This window comes from Poecilia latipinna, unplaced genomic scaffold (assembly GCF_001443285.1).
Source record: "Poecilia latipinna isolate Pla-1442-1.1 unplaced genomic scaffold, P_latipinna-1.0 Scaffold54, whole genome shotgun sequence".
Taxonomy (NCBI): domain Eukaryota; kingdom Metazoa; phylum Chordata; class Actinopteri; order Cyprinodontiformes; family Poeciliidae; genus Poecilia; species Poecilia latipinna.
The window spans coordinates 646,974-661,605 of record NW_015112670.1 but is presented as its reverse complement, the minus strand read 5'-3'; the positions used below and the strand labels follow the sequence as shown (position 1 = coordinate 661,605).

Here is a 14,632-nt window from a genome sequence, read left to right as displayed (position 1 = left end):
CAAAAAAGTGGGCAATATAAAAATAATTATGACTTACTGAAATCACAATAGCTTTAAATAACCAAAACCATATCATGTTGGAAGTATTTTTATTGTTTATCAATTGCAAATAGTAATATGTCAATAAGACTAGCATGCATTTAAAAATTAAGTAAGCGGAAAAATTTTGTCTTGACATAGCAATTGATTGATTAGCAAATCACAGCAATAATAAAAAGTGTAGTTAACTGCAAAGAAAAATACAAATCCACAAGTGGAAAATAGCAAGCAACAAAAAAAGAATCAAGGGAGTAACAGTGTCTATGGGAGCAGTTTCTACCTGGATTTACTTTAATGTTTTCATCACATTTCCTATAATGTTAACAAATACAAAATGGTGTTACTGGAAATAATTAGAGATTAAAAATATCACAGCTGACTTACTTTATTTTTGGGATTATTTGATTTTTGAGTTTATTATGCATATATGATTAAAAAAAGAAAATATCAGACAAAAAAAATATCAGAAAATGTAAAGAATTATTTAAGAATCCAAATCTATGAAAAATTTAACCAACCATCTTGATTCTTCCAGACCTGAAAATAAAAATTACATGCAAGCACAAATGATGACCATCTAATAGCAAGTTCTGTCTTCCCAACCAGGCACACTCACAATGTAGATCACGGTGATTCAGAGCAGCATCACAACAGCAACTGTAAAATGACAACACAAGTCAAGTTGAGTCAAAGCAAAAACAGAAAGGTTAGCGGATTTATCCCACCATCAAGATCCATAATACATACCAACCAAAATACACACGAGTCCAGTAAGTAAATGAGTGGGACCTACAAATGAAGCAAAAATAGCAAATAGTATTGGAACAAAAACTAGATGTTAAATACATTTCCAAAGGCATTTTGAATTGTTTTTTGCTTCTGAACAGATTAAGACAGCCCTGCTGTTTGTCTCAGGGCTCAGTGGTAGAGAAAGAACCATTTGTACTGATATCAGTTCTCTGTCCAGCTGTAAATGGCTTTACACTTGCACAGACAATGCCAGTTGACAGTGTCAACCAGCATTGTCACCCTTTATTTTCTGCCACATTGCAATAAAAGAAAGAGCTCTAGAAAGCTGTGCTTTTATGACAATTATCACAGTTAATTTCGATGACCTGCAAAGGCCAATAGTGTTGTGATCCAAGCTGTATACATACTCGCTTTGTTAGCTGGTCCATTAGGTGCAGAGTAAGACTTCTGCTGCACATCACCTGAAGGCAAAAAATGAAACATAAAATTGACATGAATGGACAAAAGACTTGACAAGAGAGGAAAGGAGATTTTTTTTTATTCTTATCCTGACAGAAAAAAATATGAAAGTTTGATATGATAAGTCCAAACGTATAACTTTTGTTTTGACTTTAGAATGCATAAGAACTGGTATATCATATATTTTATTCAGTTTACTTTAAAATGTCATAACTGTGTTATGAAATTTCAAATCTTTCTGGACTGAAAAGAGTCCCCAAAGTTTCAACACTTTAAATACATCTCCATTTCAATATTCTTTGAATAAATGATTAAAACATGAGTTGAAACTGTAGAGAAAAAGTGAAATAAGTGGGGAAAAAATGTAGACCTAAAACCAATTAACAATCTCAAGTAAGATTTGTACAAAGACACTCCTCGTCTAAGCTGATTGACCTTGAGCTATGTTGCAAAGAAGATTAGATAAAATTTACAGATTCTTTCTATTAAAAGCTGGAACAGAAATATCCCTATACACCTGCAGCAATAATTGCAGCAAAAATATTTTTTACAAAACACAAATGTATTTTTTTTCTAAGAATGTTGAAACAATATCTCTTTTACACACGATTTTGTGTTGTCTGTTATATGGTTGCATAATTTCAGAAATTTGTGATACTTTACCTTAGAGTACCTTAGAGGTTATACAGGATGAGAAAGCAAAACACTTCAAATATGAGATTCTACCAAATATTGCGTCCAAGTGGCCCTTTGTGATTGTGATACTACGCGTACTGATATTGTGATAATGATGTCAGTTTGATGTCCTGGGCAGCTCTAATCTATTGCATAAGTTTGTGATGAAAATATGTCAACACATAAAATATTCAAGGAGTTAAAAATATTACGAAAGGAACTGCAGCTAAGTTCCTTCCATAATGAGGAACTCAGTACGTATGCCGAGTTCAGCATAAGTGCTTTATGAAATACTTACACCCTTTAATGATGTTTGTGATTCTTGAGCCATTGCAATCCTCCGCCTCAAATGTTGTGATGTTGTTGGGACAGTAGATGTTCACGTCTGACTGAGACCGGCACACAAAGCAGTTCTGTGTGATTGGAGGGGCTCCAGAACACTTTGGGATTTCTTCTTCAGTGGGTCTGTCATAGACCAGACGATCATTTTTCACATATATCGTTATCAGGTCTGGACATCTGGCCTTGTCCATGCAGGTGAAGCAAGAGCCTGTGGGTCCAACGTGAGAAAATAAAACAGTGACTTAAATAAAAACAACTAACAAACTTTTTTACTCAAACTTTCGGTTTTATGTTAGCACATCATGTTAAAAAGATGTTAAAATAAGACAAGTCTTAAGATAAGTATAATGGCCAGTACTAGTTCTAAGAGTAACAAGTTTAAAACAAAGTCTTGTAATTATTCTTCTTTCTTCAGATCTGGCAAGACACACGTAAATACACAAACATATAAATATAAAGTAAACATTTCTTTGGAGAACATACGTGGTTTTTATACAAAAACAAGAGTATACACTATGCAAAAAAAAATAATAGTTGCTAGTGGAAATGTCTCATAGTTTGTGGTGTTATTTTATTTTGCAATTTAATTTGGAGAGTAAAGCAGCAAAGTCTTGTTAGGAATGAGAGATCAGTTAATCTTTGACAGCCACAGATGATAGAAAGGACTTCTCTTAAAACTCTACTTGTATTATATAGCGCAGATTTCAATCAACAATTGTCAAAACAGATAAAATATAAAAGACTTGATATCACATCAGTTTACATACCTACTACCTTTAGTAGATGCTTCATCATTGTTGGCTACAAATCAACTTCTTGAAGCTTTTCTAATAGTGGAGTAGAGGAAAATGATTGTTGTAATTTTACCGTCGGGCACTAACATTCCCGCTCTAGTTAGTATTCATCCCTATCCACACAGATGGCATCTTCCTGTCTTCATAAGAGAGTATTTTGGTTTCCCTAAAGGTAAGAGTGAATCATAGATTCTCTGAATTTTTCTGTCAAATCCTGAAGGTTTGAACTAAGTCATAATTAGTTTTAGCTTTCCAACTTTAACTAATGATTGGGTCATTAACCTTAGTATATTTTATTGAAAGTGGTGAACCTGCATTATTCAATGACGATCAATTTTACACTTAAGCTAGATGAATATAAGCCATATCACTGCTTTAATAATTATTGTTTTGTAAGTGAAATGTTTCTGGTGGTTTGAAGTGGAGTATATTGAAAAGTTTTTAAGAACATACCAGCCGACGCATCACAGACACCAACTAATTGCATTGTCATCATGGAACAACACACTGTAAAAACAGACAAGAAATACAATGTGTGTTTATTTATCATGCATATTGTTTCTTTAACTTTGAGCACAGGAGATATGAATAGATTTCTAACTTCATACTACCAATCAAGGTTTTCCACTTTAATTTTGTGCTGTAGCGATCAGTAATTCTTTTCCCTGGAACCCTCGGATGTCTCTTTTGAATTTTTTCCCGAGCTTTCTGTCTCGGGCGGCACGGAGCGAACACTTCTTTCAGTCCTCCGTCCATCTTTCCTGGAAATGGTTGCTCTTCCGGGTCAGGGCTTGACTGCTTCCACTTTCTCGCTTCATCCAACTCTTCCCCGGTAAACGCACAGTAATTAGGCTCAAACACCACTGGCATTTCCTTCGTTGTCAGCTCGGAGATCTCTGCCTCAATAAACATGGGTCTCACAGAACTCGTTTTATTTGCATTGGGCAACCCACATCCAGCAATGTAATTGTCACTGGAGACGTGCTTCATGTCAGCTGAGAAACCTGCATCACTGTAACAGACAAAGGAATGTGTTTGCACGCAGTTTCATTTAGAAAATATTAGTTTAAATTTGAAAATGCTGGCATTTATCAAAATGAAAGTAAAAGGAAGACAATGGATAAACATACCCACTTTCCTGGGTGGGAAGGCCTTTCCCACCTTTAAAATGAAAACACAATATGGCCAGGATTACTAGATTACAAAGCAATAATATTCAAAAGCATCAACTTAATATTCTGAAAAGTGTATAATAAATAGAGTAGAAGAAAATATTGTAAAAATGTGACACTAAGAGAAAAAGAAATATTAAAGTCAGAATGGAACTCCCTAATATCTGTTCATTTGTTACATATGTTGAGCACAAATTAGTAGAAACTGATGGTCAGTGGATGTAAGGTGCTGCTGAGAGTTTAAATAGTAACACTAATATCTCCAAATTAAAGCAGATGACTTAAATTTACTGAACCTGGTTCTGCTAAAGGTTTCTTCCTGCTCAAAAGAAAATCCCCTGTTGCCACATGTTTGCTCTTGATTGCTGAAAAGTTAATGACTCTGCATTTATTTGTGCCTCCTGACAAAGATTACAATATTTTATGTTGTAATTGTATTGTAAATTTGGACTGCAATTAAAATGCAACTCTCTGTGATTTGTGTGATTTGAATATATATTTCATAAACTCGCCTTCAGATGACATTTGAGATGATTATTTGCCATTCACAGTAACTCCTCAGATAAAGGAAGTGAAACCTTTGAGAAAAGTTAAGAATGCACTCTAATACTGTAGGAAATTATCTAAAAGGCATTTATTTTTCGTTACTTTGATCCATACAAGACTTATTCAAACCTTCTCTCTTATTCTACGATTCTTAATCACGTTCTGGCAAAGGAGTAGTCGCTTTATATGTAACGGTAGAAAAAAACAATTTAAGGGTCCTCTATACAGCAGTGACATAATATTCACTCGTATAGGCCACATAGTTTTTAAAATAGGCCGATGCTGGTAAATGACGCAGTAAAAATGATTTCTTAGAAAGTTTTAAATCGTAGGAAACTAGAAAAATACTTTACAAACACACACATCTTCTATGTGAAGTTAAAACAGAGGGATTTGGACAACATAATGTGTGAAATAAAAGTCAACCGCAGCCAATGCAGCCTGCAGAGTTCAGGCCGGGTAGGCCTGAACTCTGCAGAGCAGAATAAGTTTCTAACTTATTGTCTCTTTTTATTGTAAGACTGTGAGACTAACCCGAGAATAACAATTATGTATAACACATAAATTAAGGTGTGTTTCATAATCGGATACATAAAAAAATCACCTAGTACCTGTTCAAGTCGGGAATGAATGAAATCATCAAAAAGTAAACTTTCGTTTATTCGAAAATAAATATTAACAAACTTACTTTCTGGTTGTGGTTCCTCGTATGTGAGAGCCATTTTAGCAGCAAATATGCGGATTATGACTGCAATAAAAGCAGAAGGAAGGGAATTAATGTGAACGACGGAGTAATTACGAAGGCAAAGACGCCCTGCTTCCGCTTGTCTTACTGTCACAATCCAATCGCTGGAGTTGATATTATTTTTCTGGGCAAAGGCTCCATCTGCTGGAGAATTGAAGCGTTGACTTTTTCTCTCACATTATCGTAAAACAGTCAGTTACGACACTTATGTAAATCGTCACCTTCCTAATAGTTTTTTTTCTGTCTTTTCTTGTCTGTCTTCTATTTATTTATTTATTTTTTCCAAAATCACTTTTGGGGGGCGAGAGGGGGAATGATTTAAGCCACTGTGAATTTAACTTAAGTCTTAATTCTTTGCCTCCTATCAGTTGCAGCTTCTAAAGCTTTAGTATTCAATTCAGCTTGTATAATGTCAATTCATAACACATGCCATTTCAAGGCATTTCACAAAAAGAAAAAAAAATAAATAAATAAATCCTCTGACACAGCTACTTGTGTATTTTCTGATTTGCATTAGTATCCCAGGACCTTTAACTTACAGGAAACCAGTATCTTCAATGCTAAATTCTGCATATGTTAAGATTGTCATTCTGTAAGGAATCACCATAAAACAATAAGTTCTATCTGAGTACAAACTTCAAAACCTAAAAAGAAAATAAATTTGAATAGTTTTTTTTTTTTTTCTCAAAATTTGATTTGACTAAGTTCTGTTGACTGAACACAATGTAAATGAAAGTATGTGGTGAAAATAAAACATTTTATCTATGCAAATTAGATCTGTAAAACATTATCCAGGAAATCATTTGGGCTTCTCTATCAATCATTAAGTTTTGTTTAACCTGGAAAATATGCTGTTTTAGATAAGGCAGCTGAAGGTATTAAAGATCCACACAAATAAGAGAGAGGCACAGTAACCCAGCTGACTGGACTGTCTGACTGAGGAACACCTTGATTTAAAAATTTTAATATTTAGGTTCAATCCAGACATATCATGAGGGTAAAAAGCTACATTCTTCTTATGGTAAACTTGGCTGTTTCATCAGCACACTCCCTCCCAGAGGTAAGTGTTTTGTCTATTGCTGTCCTGTCCTATAAAATGTAGCATCTATTTTCATGTTTTAGAAAACGGTTTAAATGATCTTAAAATTATACTGTTTTGCATTTTTAATGTGTTATATCTCTATATAAGTAATACAAGGATAAATAAATACATATTTACTTCTAATTATGTCGTTTAATTAAAATAAATATTTGTTTTCCTTTCACTATGGCCTTAAGTAGTCTAGCTTTGAATACACTGTTTATTGTAAATTAAATTTTTTAGTTTTTATTTATTTATGTGTTAATTATTATTTTTTTTATATTTGAATTCAGGTGGATGCAGTGGGTAAGTTCTCCCATGGATTTATTTATTTATTATTTTTTTTTCATGTTAAATAGCAAAACTCAATTATTTCAAGTGATGTCTTGAATTATCGGGAACTCAAAACAGGAAATCTTCTTTTTTAGATGTTGGTGAAAATAGCATCACAGAAGGTAAACTGTTTTTGTTCTGGTAAATTAACTCTGATGAGGTTTTCTTGTCACCCTATCATTAACAATACATTTTCAATAATATTTGTATATTAATTAATTTCTATGGTTTCTCTCAGATTTAACACTTGATGATATCCGGGAGGTAAGCTCAGTACTTTTGTAGGCAGTCTAGTGAGGTGTAATTGAATGCATTCTGGGATTTTAAATGTTTTTGTCTTATGCACTGCTAACTCAGCCTTCAGATACTCAAAGGAGTAGCATTCTTCCTGGGGACAAACTGTGGACTTTTCCAGTCCCCTATGTTTTGGACAAAGGCCTTGGTAAATATATTGTTTCACTTCTACCAGAATATTTGTGAATATTAGTGTATTCAAATTCTTAGGATTGTCTTATTGAGGTGCAGACTTTCATTTTTATTTTAGACTTTACAGATCAGTATCAATAAAACTTTGTTGCCTCACAGAAATTGTAAAGGGGAAAACAACAATTTGCAGAATATTCAAATTAATGGCTTTAGAAAATTATTCTTATCATTGTATGATGTATTATCTGAAATAAAATGAAAAAAACAAACAAATATATATATTCTTTTCCTTTATTTTCATGAAAAATGAAAGACTTGAAAGCTAGAGGAGTCATCCTGAGAGCGTTCGACCAGTTCAGGGTGAAGTCCTGCATTGATTTCAAACCCAGAGATTCTGAGGAGTTTTACCTTAACATTCAGAAACTAGATGGGTACGTAAACAATTTCCTTTTTGCTTTCTACCTTTTTTTAGTTTCAAATAAATACATTCCCAATGCAACCTAACCTAAGTTGAAAAATTAAACTTCAACTAGGAAAATAAATTATTCATAACCACATGATTCAAGCTTCATTTCACTAAAATCTATTTGTGCTATTTCCTGATAGCATGTCACTAATCATTTGGAAATTGTACTTAGCTCCTACTTCACGTTCCAATAACATTTATGCTTAATAAGTAAAAATAAAAATAAAAAATCTACCCATATGGAATGGTAAATGCCCTGTTGTTATAGCACTTTATCAAATTCTGATAACACTGCACTACATTTAGTGATTCACTCATTCACACACACATTCACAAGTTAATGGTGGCAAATCATTGCAGCCACAACAGCACTGGGGCAGTCTGACAGAGGTGAAGCTGCTATGCACTGGTGCTACTATATATAATCTGAAATCTAACGTACAAAAATGTTGCTCTAAGAATAAAATTGATCATCTTTAACATACGCAGCTTCACTAAACTGCCGAGAATGAAAGCTGCACTGTTAAACATTATACCATGCTGGTTCAAATCAGCTATGTTGAAACCAGTATGATGTAATATTTCAAAAGATAAAAAAAAGATCAGTTTTAGGAGTTTGCAAACATCATGAGCTAGAGTTTATCTTTACTATTACAGGATGTTTCATTTTTATTACAGTCAATGATCTTTCTGGTATGTCATATATAAATGGCGTCACATACCAGAAAGTCATATAACTGCCATCACAACATGGGCAGAGTTTAATTTAGACTTTAAAATTCTGGTCTTATCTCTGGGATTTTATTTTTTTATTTTTTTATTTTTTTGACATTTAATATAATTTGATACGAGGTAATTTTGTAACACTTTATTTGACGGGGTGTGCTAAAGACTGACATGACACTGTCACAAACATGACATAACACCTGTCATGAACATAAAGGAGTCTTTATGAATGTCTATGACTTTTGTCATGAAGTGTCATTCGGTAAATAATGACACTTTTAATGCAAAGTTGCTCTTAAAGTTGGCTTGAAAGTCCATTAAAAGTGCATTATTTTGTAAATAAGGACAATTTAATGAAAAGCCGGCATTTTAATGGACTTTCAAGGCAACTTCTAGAGTAACTTTGTATTAAAAGTGTCATTATTTACAGAATGACACTTCATGACAACTGTCATACATTCATAAAGACGGTTTTGTCATGTTTATAGCAGTGTCATGTCAGTCTTATCTACACCCCATCAAATAAAGTGTTGCTGGAAATTTTAATCCAACAATCATTAATATGCACTTTTCCATTGTAGGTGTTGGTCATATATTGGCAGAATATTTTCCAATGGACAGGACCTCTCCATTGGACAGAACTGTGATTATGTTGCAATTGTTGAACATGAGATCCTTCATGCTCTTGGCTTCTACCATGAACAATCAAGATATGACAGAGACAATCATGTGCAGATTGAATACAGCAACATCTTAGCAGGTTTGGCATTTTATTTCTTTTTAACTGCTTTGATATCTTCAGTAATTGTTAGATTAAAATAAAATACATGAATATTTTATCTACAAAGTGCTGAAAATGTCTAATGTTGTATACTCTTTAACAAGAATGTTAAAATGTCAAGTATTTGTCCTTATTTTAGCTTCTTCTTTTTTCTTTTTTTTCTTCTAAAAAGCATTTTGTACTAATGATGAGTTTTTCTCATTACCATCCAGGTATGGAGCATAATTTTAGAAAGGTTGCCAGTCAAGACAGCACCACCCATGGAAGCCCATATGACTACATGTCAGTGATGCACTACAGCAAAAATGCATTCAGCAATGGCAATGGTCCTACAATTATTACCATAAATCAAACATTTCAAGATTTGATTGGTCAAACAGTGGAAATGAGTCCTAGTGATGTCCAAGAGCTGAACCTTCTCTACAAATGCAGTAAGTGTTTAAAGATTGTTGATTATTTGCAGGGTTGACTTTTTAAGATTACTGAAATCAAACTGGCTCACTGTCTACTGATTTCAATTTAACTGGTTTAATTGTACTTTTCAAAGTTGAGACGCATTTTGGTTACTTAGAAGATATATTTTATTTTTGCATAGTTTAGCTTGCAATAGACATTTGTAGAAGATTTTTTTGGTAACACGTTATATGACATGACACTGTCATAAACATGACATAACATCTGTCATGAACATAAAGAAGTCTTTATGAATGTTTATGACAGTTGTCATGAAGTGTCATTTGGTAAATAAGTGCCGACTTTGCATGATTTTGTAAATTATAAGTTAATGCAAAGTTGGCATTTTAATGGACTTTCAATGCAACTTTTAGAGCAACTTTGCATTAAAAGTGTCATTATTTACCGATTGACATTTTATTACAACTGTCATAAACATTCATAAAGACTTCTTTATGTTCATGTCATGTTTATGACAGTGTCATATCAGTCTTATGCACACTCCTTTAAATAAAGTGTTAGCTCTTTTTTAAGTCAACAAGCTGTTTTTCCTTTAGACAAATTAAAGTGTAAAACAGAATTGAACAACTGAAGATGATTTATCATCTCTCTATTTTTTTAATTTCAAAAGTTTAAATATTTTGTATGTCATAAGTGATGTTGATATTTTCTCTGAATAATAATACAGTAATAATCACAGGAAAATATCGACCAAACTGTTCTTGTTGATTCTGACATCAATTCTGTTGCCAATTAAAAAAATTTTTATCATATTTCTACTTTCTCAGATTCATCTGTGACCTTCAAGTTTTACTGTGGCTTTTCTAATAAGGATTTATGCCAAATGAATCATTGCTCACAAAGTGGGAATGGCTGGGAACTGGTTACAAAAGCTAATGGGGGTCCAAGCTCCGACCACACCAGTCTACCAAACGGAAATGGAGATCAAGGTAAGCTTTCAAATCTAAATGGCAAGTGACAAGTGGCCTGTGCTAGCATGGCTCTTTTTCAAGTCCAGAGGATCCAAAAAAACTTCAGTCATTGACACATGAAGTCCTACATAGTGTTTCTAATTAACTCTAAGAAATTAAATGAAAACTGTTCATATACATTACCCCAGAAGTAGTTGAAATGTCTTCAGTCACAACACTGTATATGTCAACTTGAGGTGGACAAAATTTAGTATCTTCTTTTGTATCATTTCAGGTGAAGAATTGGGATTTTTCATGCATGCCAGCACAGCATCAGGTCAGGAGGGACAGTCTGCTCGGCTCGAGACCAAGATCATGCGTCCTAGTAGGAGATGTAATATCCAGTGTCTGCAGTTTTACTATTATCATTCTGGAAATAAAGCTGATGAACTGAACATCTGGATTAGAGAGTTTGATGAACAGGACACCAAAGGAACTCTCCGCCTCATGGAACAAATCAGTGGTAGCGTATGAACATTAACAAAAACTAACTTAAAAACTATCAATGTCTACATTTGTTATGATAATATGCATTTTCACCTGTTTCAAAATGTCCCCCTGCAGGTCCTCCAACATCTCACTGGAAGCTCCATCATGTTTCTCTCAATGCCACCAAAGACTTCCAGGTGGTGTTTGAGGTTCGGAAAGGAGCGGGAAGCTCTACGGGCGGCTTCTCAGTTGATGACATCAACCTCTCTGAGACCGAGTGTCCACACGTGACCCTTCAGATTGATGAAATTGAGGAAACGCTAAGCACAAGTGCCTCAGGAACCAGGATATACAGCCCACGACGATACTCCAAAGAAGGCTATGCTTATCGAGTTGCAGCAATTCTGTACAAGACATATGTTGGAATGTTTGTGCAGCTCTTGTCCGGTAAATATGATAGCCAGCTGTCGTGTCCTTGCTTGCAAAGAGAAATGTCTTTCACACTGCTGGATCAAAACCCCAACATGCAACTGCAAATGTCAAAACAACAGAGCTTTGCTTCTCTCCAGACTCACACGAGCTCTAGCGGTATGTTTATGAAAAAATCTGAAAATTATGGTATAATAACATTCTCCAAGTAAAATAGCCCAATCCATATCTCATGTTTATCGTACATTTCTTCATATACACAGGTACTAATGTCTGGGATAATCCTCGTGAGACTGGAACTGCTCTTTTTTATGAGAATGGTGAGTTAGTCTACGGTGGACTTCTTTATGGATACCAGAATTTTGCAACTTTGGAGGAACTGCGATCCAGAGAGGTCCTAAAGGGAGGAAGTGCTATTTTCATGTTTAACTTTGAAGGCAAGTTGAGTTTTTTTTGTTAAAAATAAATGTGAAAGGAGCACTGTGGTTTCATTGCTGTGATTGCACATATGTGTTCTCTTGAAGCTTCAGGTATCCTGACTTCCCTAGGTTATGCTTCAGGGTTCCTGCTTTCAGTAAAAATAAAAAGGTTCCAGTCTGAAAGAAGCAACATATCATAAAAGGATCAAAGGAACACAGTGGACTTGTTGAAAAAAACAAATGCTTTTATTTTAAATAGAGGTCTGAATAAAATGAATACTGACCATAACACTGTGATCACATTTGGTCTTCATTAATACTGTTGTTTACTGTTTAATACACTTCTGTTTTTTGTTACCATGACAAAAAAATAAAAGAAGCTATTTGTATAAAAAAGCAAGCAAAAATAGGGAAGTTTGAATAAAACACTTAATTTCCGAAGAAAACGGTGGGAGTGGGAGGGCAGGTAGCAAATGATATACCTGAAGTCAAACTCATTCTTAAACCATTACAGTATTTTTATTATTATAAGAATATCAACTTATAATACTTATAATATTGTTTTATTTATTTTGGTAAACCAATCATAACACTTGATATCCAAGCCATGTTTAAAGCTTTATTAAGGCATAACTGACTGATAGATACCAGCTACTTTAAACAAAGATAACGTCAACAATGACATCAAGATACCAGTGCATTAAAACTGGTGATTTGTTGAAATAGTTCAACTAAATGAACTTGCATTTGCTTTCTGTAATGACTGTTCTTCCTTTTAATAGATCTCAATCCACTAAACACTGCATCAGTTCTTCCATGTCCTCAATTAAGACCAGTCGACATTACAAATCCTCCCCCGAACCTGGATGAAGGTCCATGCTCACAGTGAGTGACTGTTGCAAATTACTGATAAACTATACTGTATATATGCAACAAAACATCACAGTACTACATTGTAAAGCATATTAACTTAAATTTCATTATTCCTGTCTAGTAAACTACTTGATGTCAGTGGGAAGTTCCCTTTTTTACCTATAATCGTATTGTTGGTATTATTGCATAATTTTCCAGTAAATGGTGATAACTACTGGAATAAAAGTTAGTTGTTAGTATTTTCTCATCCACCATCATTCCATTGCCACCATTGACAGAAAGATAGTTTTCCTAAATTAAGTCTATACAACCCAAAGCTTTGCATGTAGTGTGCCTGTAATTGATGAACTGTAATAATTCCCTCTGTTGTTTCTGCTGTTTCCTTTTATTTTTATAGGCCCACATCTACCATCACTCCACCTCTTCCGACTGAAAGCACCAGGTACCCTAAGATAAAATTACACATTTTACATGTTTAGTCAAAAAGATAGCTTATTAATCAATGGTAACGAATATTTAAATCGATATTCTTTTTGCAATATTATAAATGCCGTACTGCGCACACACACACACACACACACACACATACACACACACACACACACACACACGCACACTAAGCTTCTTATGTCTAATGCTACGGAAAACGTACGCACTGACTTTACCACTCAACTGTGTTTAAGTGATTTATGCTGCCCTTTTATTTGAAATCCTCCTTGTTTTATTTTATATTTTGCTCTTTTGGTGACTCATCATTTACACATATCAATGGCCTCATAACTCAAACACAGTCTTTTAAGGGAAACGATTGGTACTTTACATAGACATATCTTTTTTCAAGACTATTGAAAAGTACTTAACATGTACAATAAATAGTTTATTTACTTTTCTAGCGCACCTGGGTTTTCTGCTCCTGTGGTGCCCTACCCGTTCCTCATCTTCCTTTTGGCTGTGATGCTTCTGGCGCCGTGATGCACACATTCATATTATATTAACACTATCATTAAATCCCTCTGTTTATTCTAACTACTTTATGTTGTTTTGTTTAACATGATTAAAAGAGGCAAGCATCATGAACAATTATTTCTGAATAGATGTGGGTCACAATTTGAAACAGTTTTGTATGTTTTCAAAGTGTAATCCTGAAATTCATTTGTCAGCAATATCAACATTTGGTGATGGGTTTTTCTTTGAAGCATTCAGATTTTATTTTGGGATGTTGTTTAGACAACACTTGTTTGAATCCAGAGTTTATTTTTGTGCATTAATTTTGTTATTACAGGCTAATTATGAGAAATTCACAATATTCAGATGTCATAATTGCAAAAAAAATTGTCTGTTGGTAACATATTTTACAATCATTCTTGGTGCTACATTCTAATAAAAAGGTTTAAAAAAACTAAATGTGTGGTATTTGTTGATTTAAACTCATTTATTACATATTCCCACAATCGTCAACAACTATATTCAGTTCAGAATAGCTTATAATGCCCCTTTTCATACAAAGTGTTTCAAAATAACAAAAGTTAGCAATTAATATGTGTGGTCTTAAGATGTTTACATAGTAAATAGATTGATATTGCGTCAAAGACACAAAACAAGAAAACCAATAATGTTTGTTTAAATATTTTTCATAACACTGCGTGTTTAATGCCTAGGTTCTGTTAGTTCTGTTGCTGGAAACATTTAGAGAAGTAATTAAAGGTTAAAATCATTTAAAAGA

The 14,632-nt window shown here is 33.8% G+C and overlaps 2 protein-coding genes across 2 annotated transcripts; one reads left to right on the top strand and one right to left on the bottom strand.

Moving 5' to 3' along the window:
- Positions 1–72: 72 nt before the first annotated feature.
- On the bottom strand, positions 73–5,610 carry LOC106960387 (uncharacterized). The gene is made up of 9 exons (XM_015053469.1): positions 5,466–5,610; positions 4,190–4,220; positions 3,668–4,071; positions 3,513–3,566; positions 2,222–2,473; positions 1,197–1,250; positions 787–828; positions 656–696; positions 73–576 (listed from the first exon to the last, which is right to left on the bottom strand). The coding sequence occupies exons 1-8, from the start codon at positions 5,497–5,499 to the stop codon at positions 674–676; spliced, it is 894 nt and encodes a 297-aa protein (XP_014908955.1). The 5' UTR covers positions 5,500–5,610; the 3' UTR covers positions 73–576; positions 656–673.
- An 834-nt stretch (positions 5,611–6,444) lies between these two features.
- On the top strand, positions 6,445–13,881 carry LOC106959843 (meprin A subunit beta-like). Its single transcript, XM_015052666.1, has 15 exons — positions 6,445–6,582; positions 6,897–6,909; positions 7,032–7,058; positions 7,175–7,200; positions 7,294–7,378; positions 7,676–7,793; positions 9,136–9,314; positions 9,548–9,766; positions 10,577–10,738; positions 10,995–11,222; positions 11,324–11,776; positions 11,881–12,054; positions 12,819–12,921; positions 13,307–13,351; positions 13,803–13,881. Exons 1-15 carry the CDS (start codon positions 6,514–6,516, stop codon positions 13,879–13,881), a joined length of 1,980 nt encoding a protein of 659 aa, XP_014908152.1. The 5' UTR covers positions 6,445–6,513.
- Positions 13,882–14,632: the final 751 nt, after the last annotated feature.

Coding starts and splice junctions, on each gene's coding strand:
- LOC106959843 (XM_015052666.1), top strand. CDS start 6,514: ATGAGGGTAAAAAGCTACATTCTTCTTATGGTAAACTTGGCTGTTTCA. Junction 7,794..9,135: donor AACATTCAGAAACTAGATGG/GTACGTAAACAA, acceptor TTTCCATTGTAG/GTGTTGGTCATATATTGGCA. Junction 13,352..13,802: donor CTTCCGACTGAAAGCACCAG/GTACCCTAAGAT, acceptor TTACTTTTCTAG/CGCACCTGGGTTTTCTGCTC.
- LOC106960387 (XM_015053469.1), bottom strand. CDS start 5,499: ATGGCTCTCACATACGAGGAACCACAACCAGAAA. Junction 2,474..3,512: donor TGTCTGTGATGCGTCGGCTG/GTATGTTCTTAA, acceptor TTGGACCCACAG/GCTCTTGCTTCACCTGCATG. Junction 829..1,196: donor TGGACCAGCTAACAAAGCGA/GTATGTATACAG, acceptor CTTCATTTGTAG/GTCCCACTCATTTACTTACT.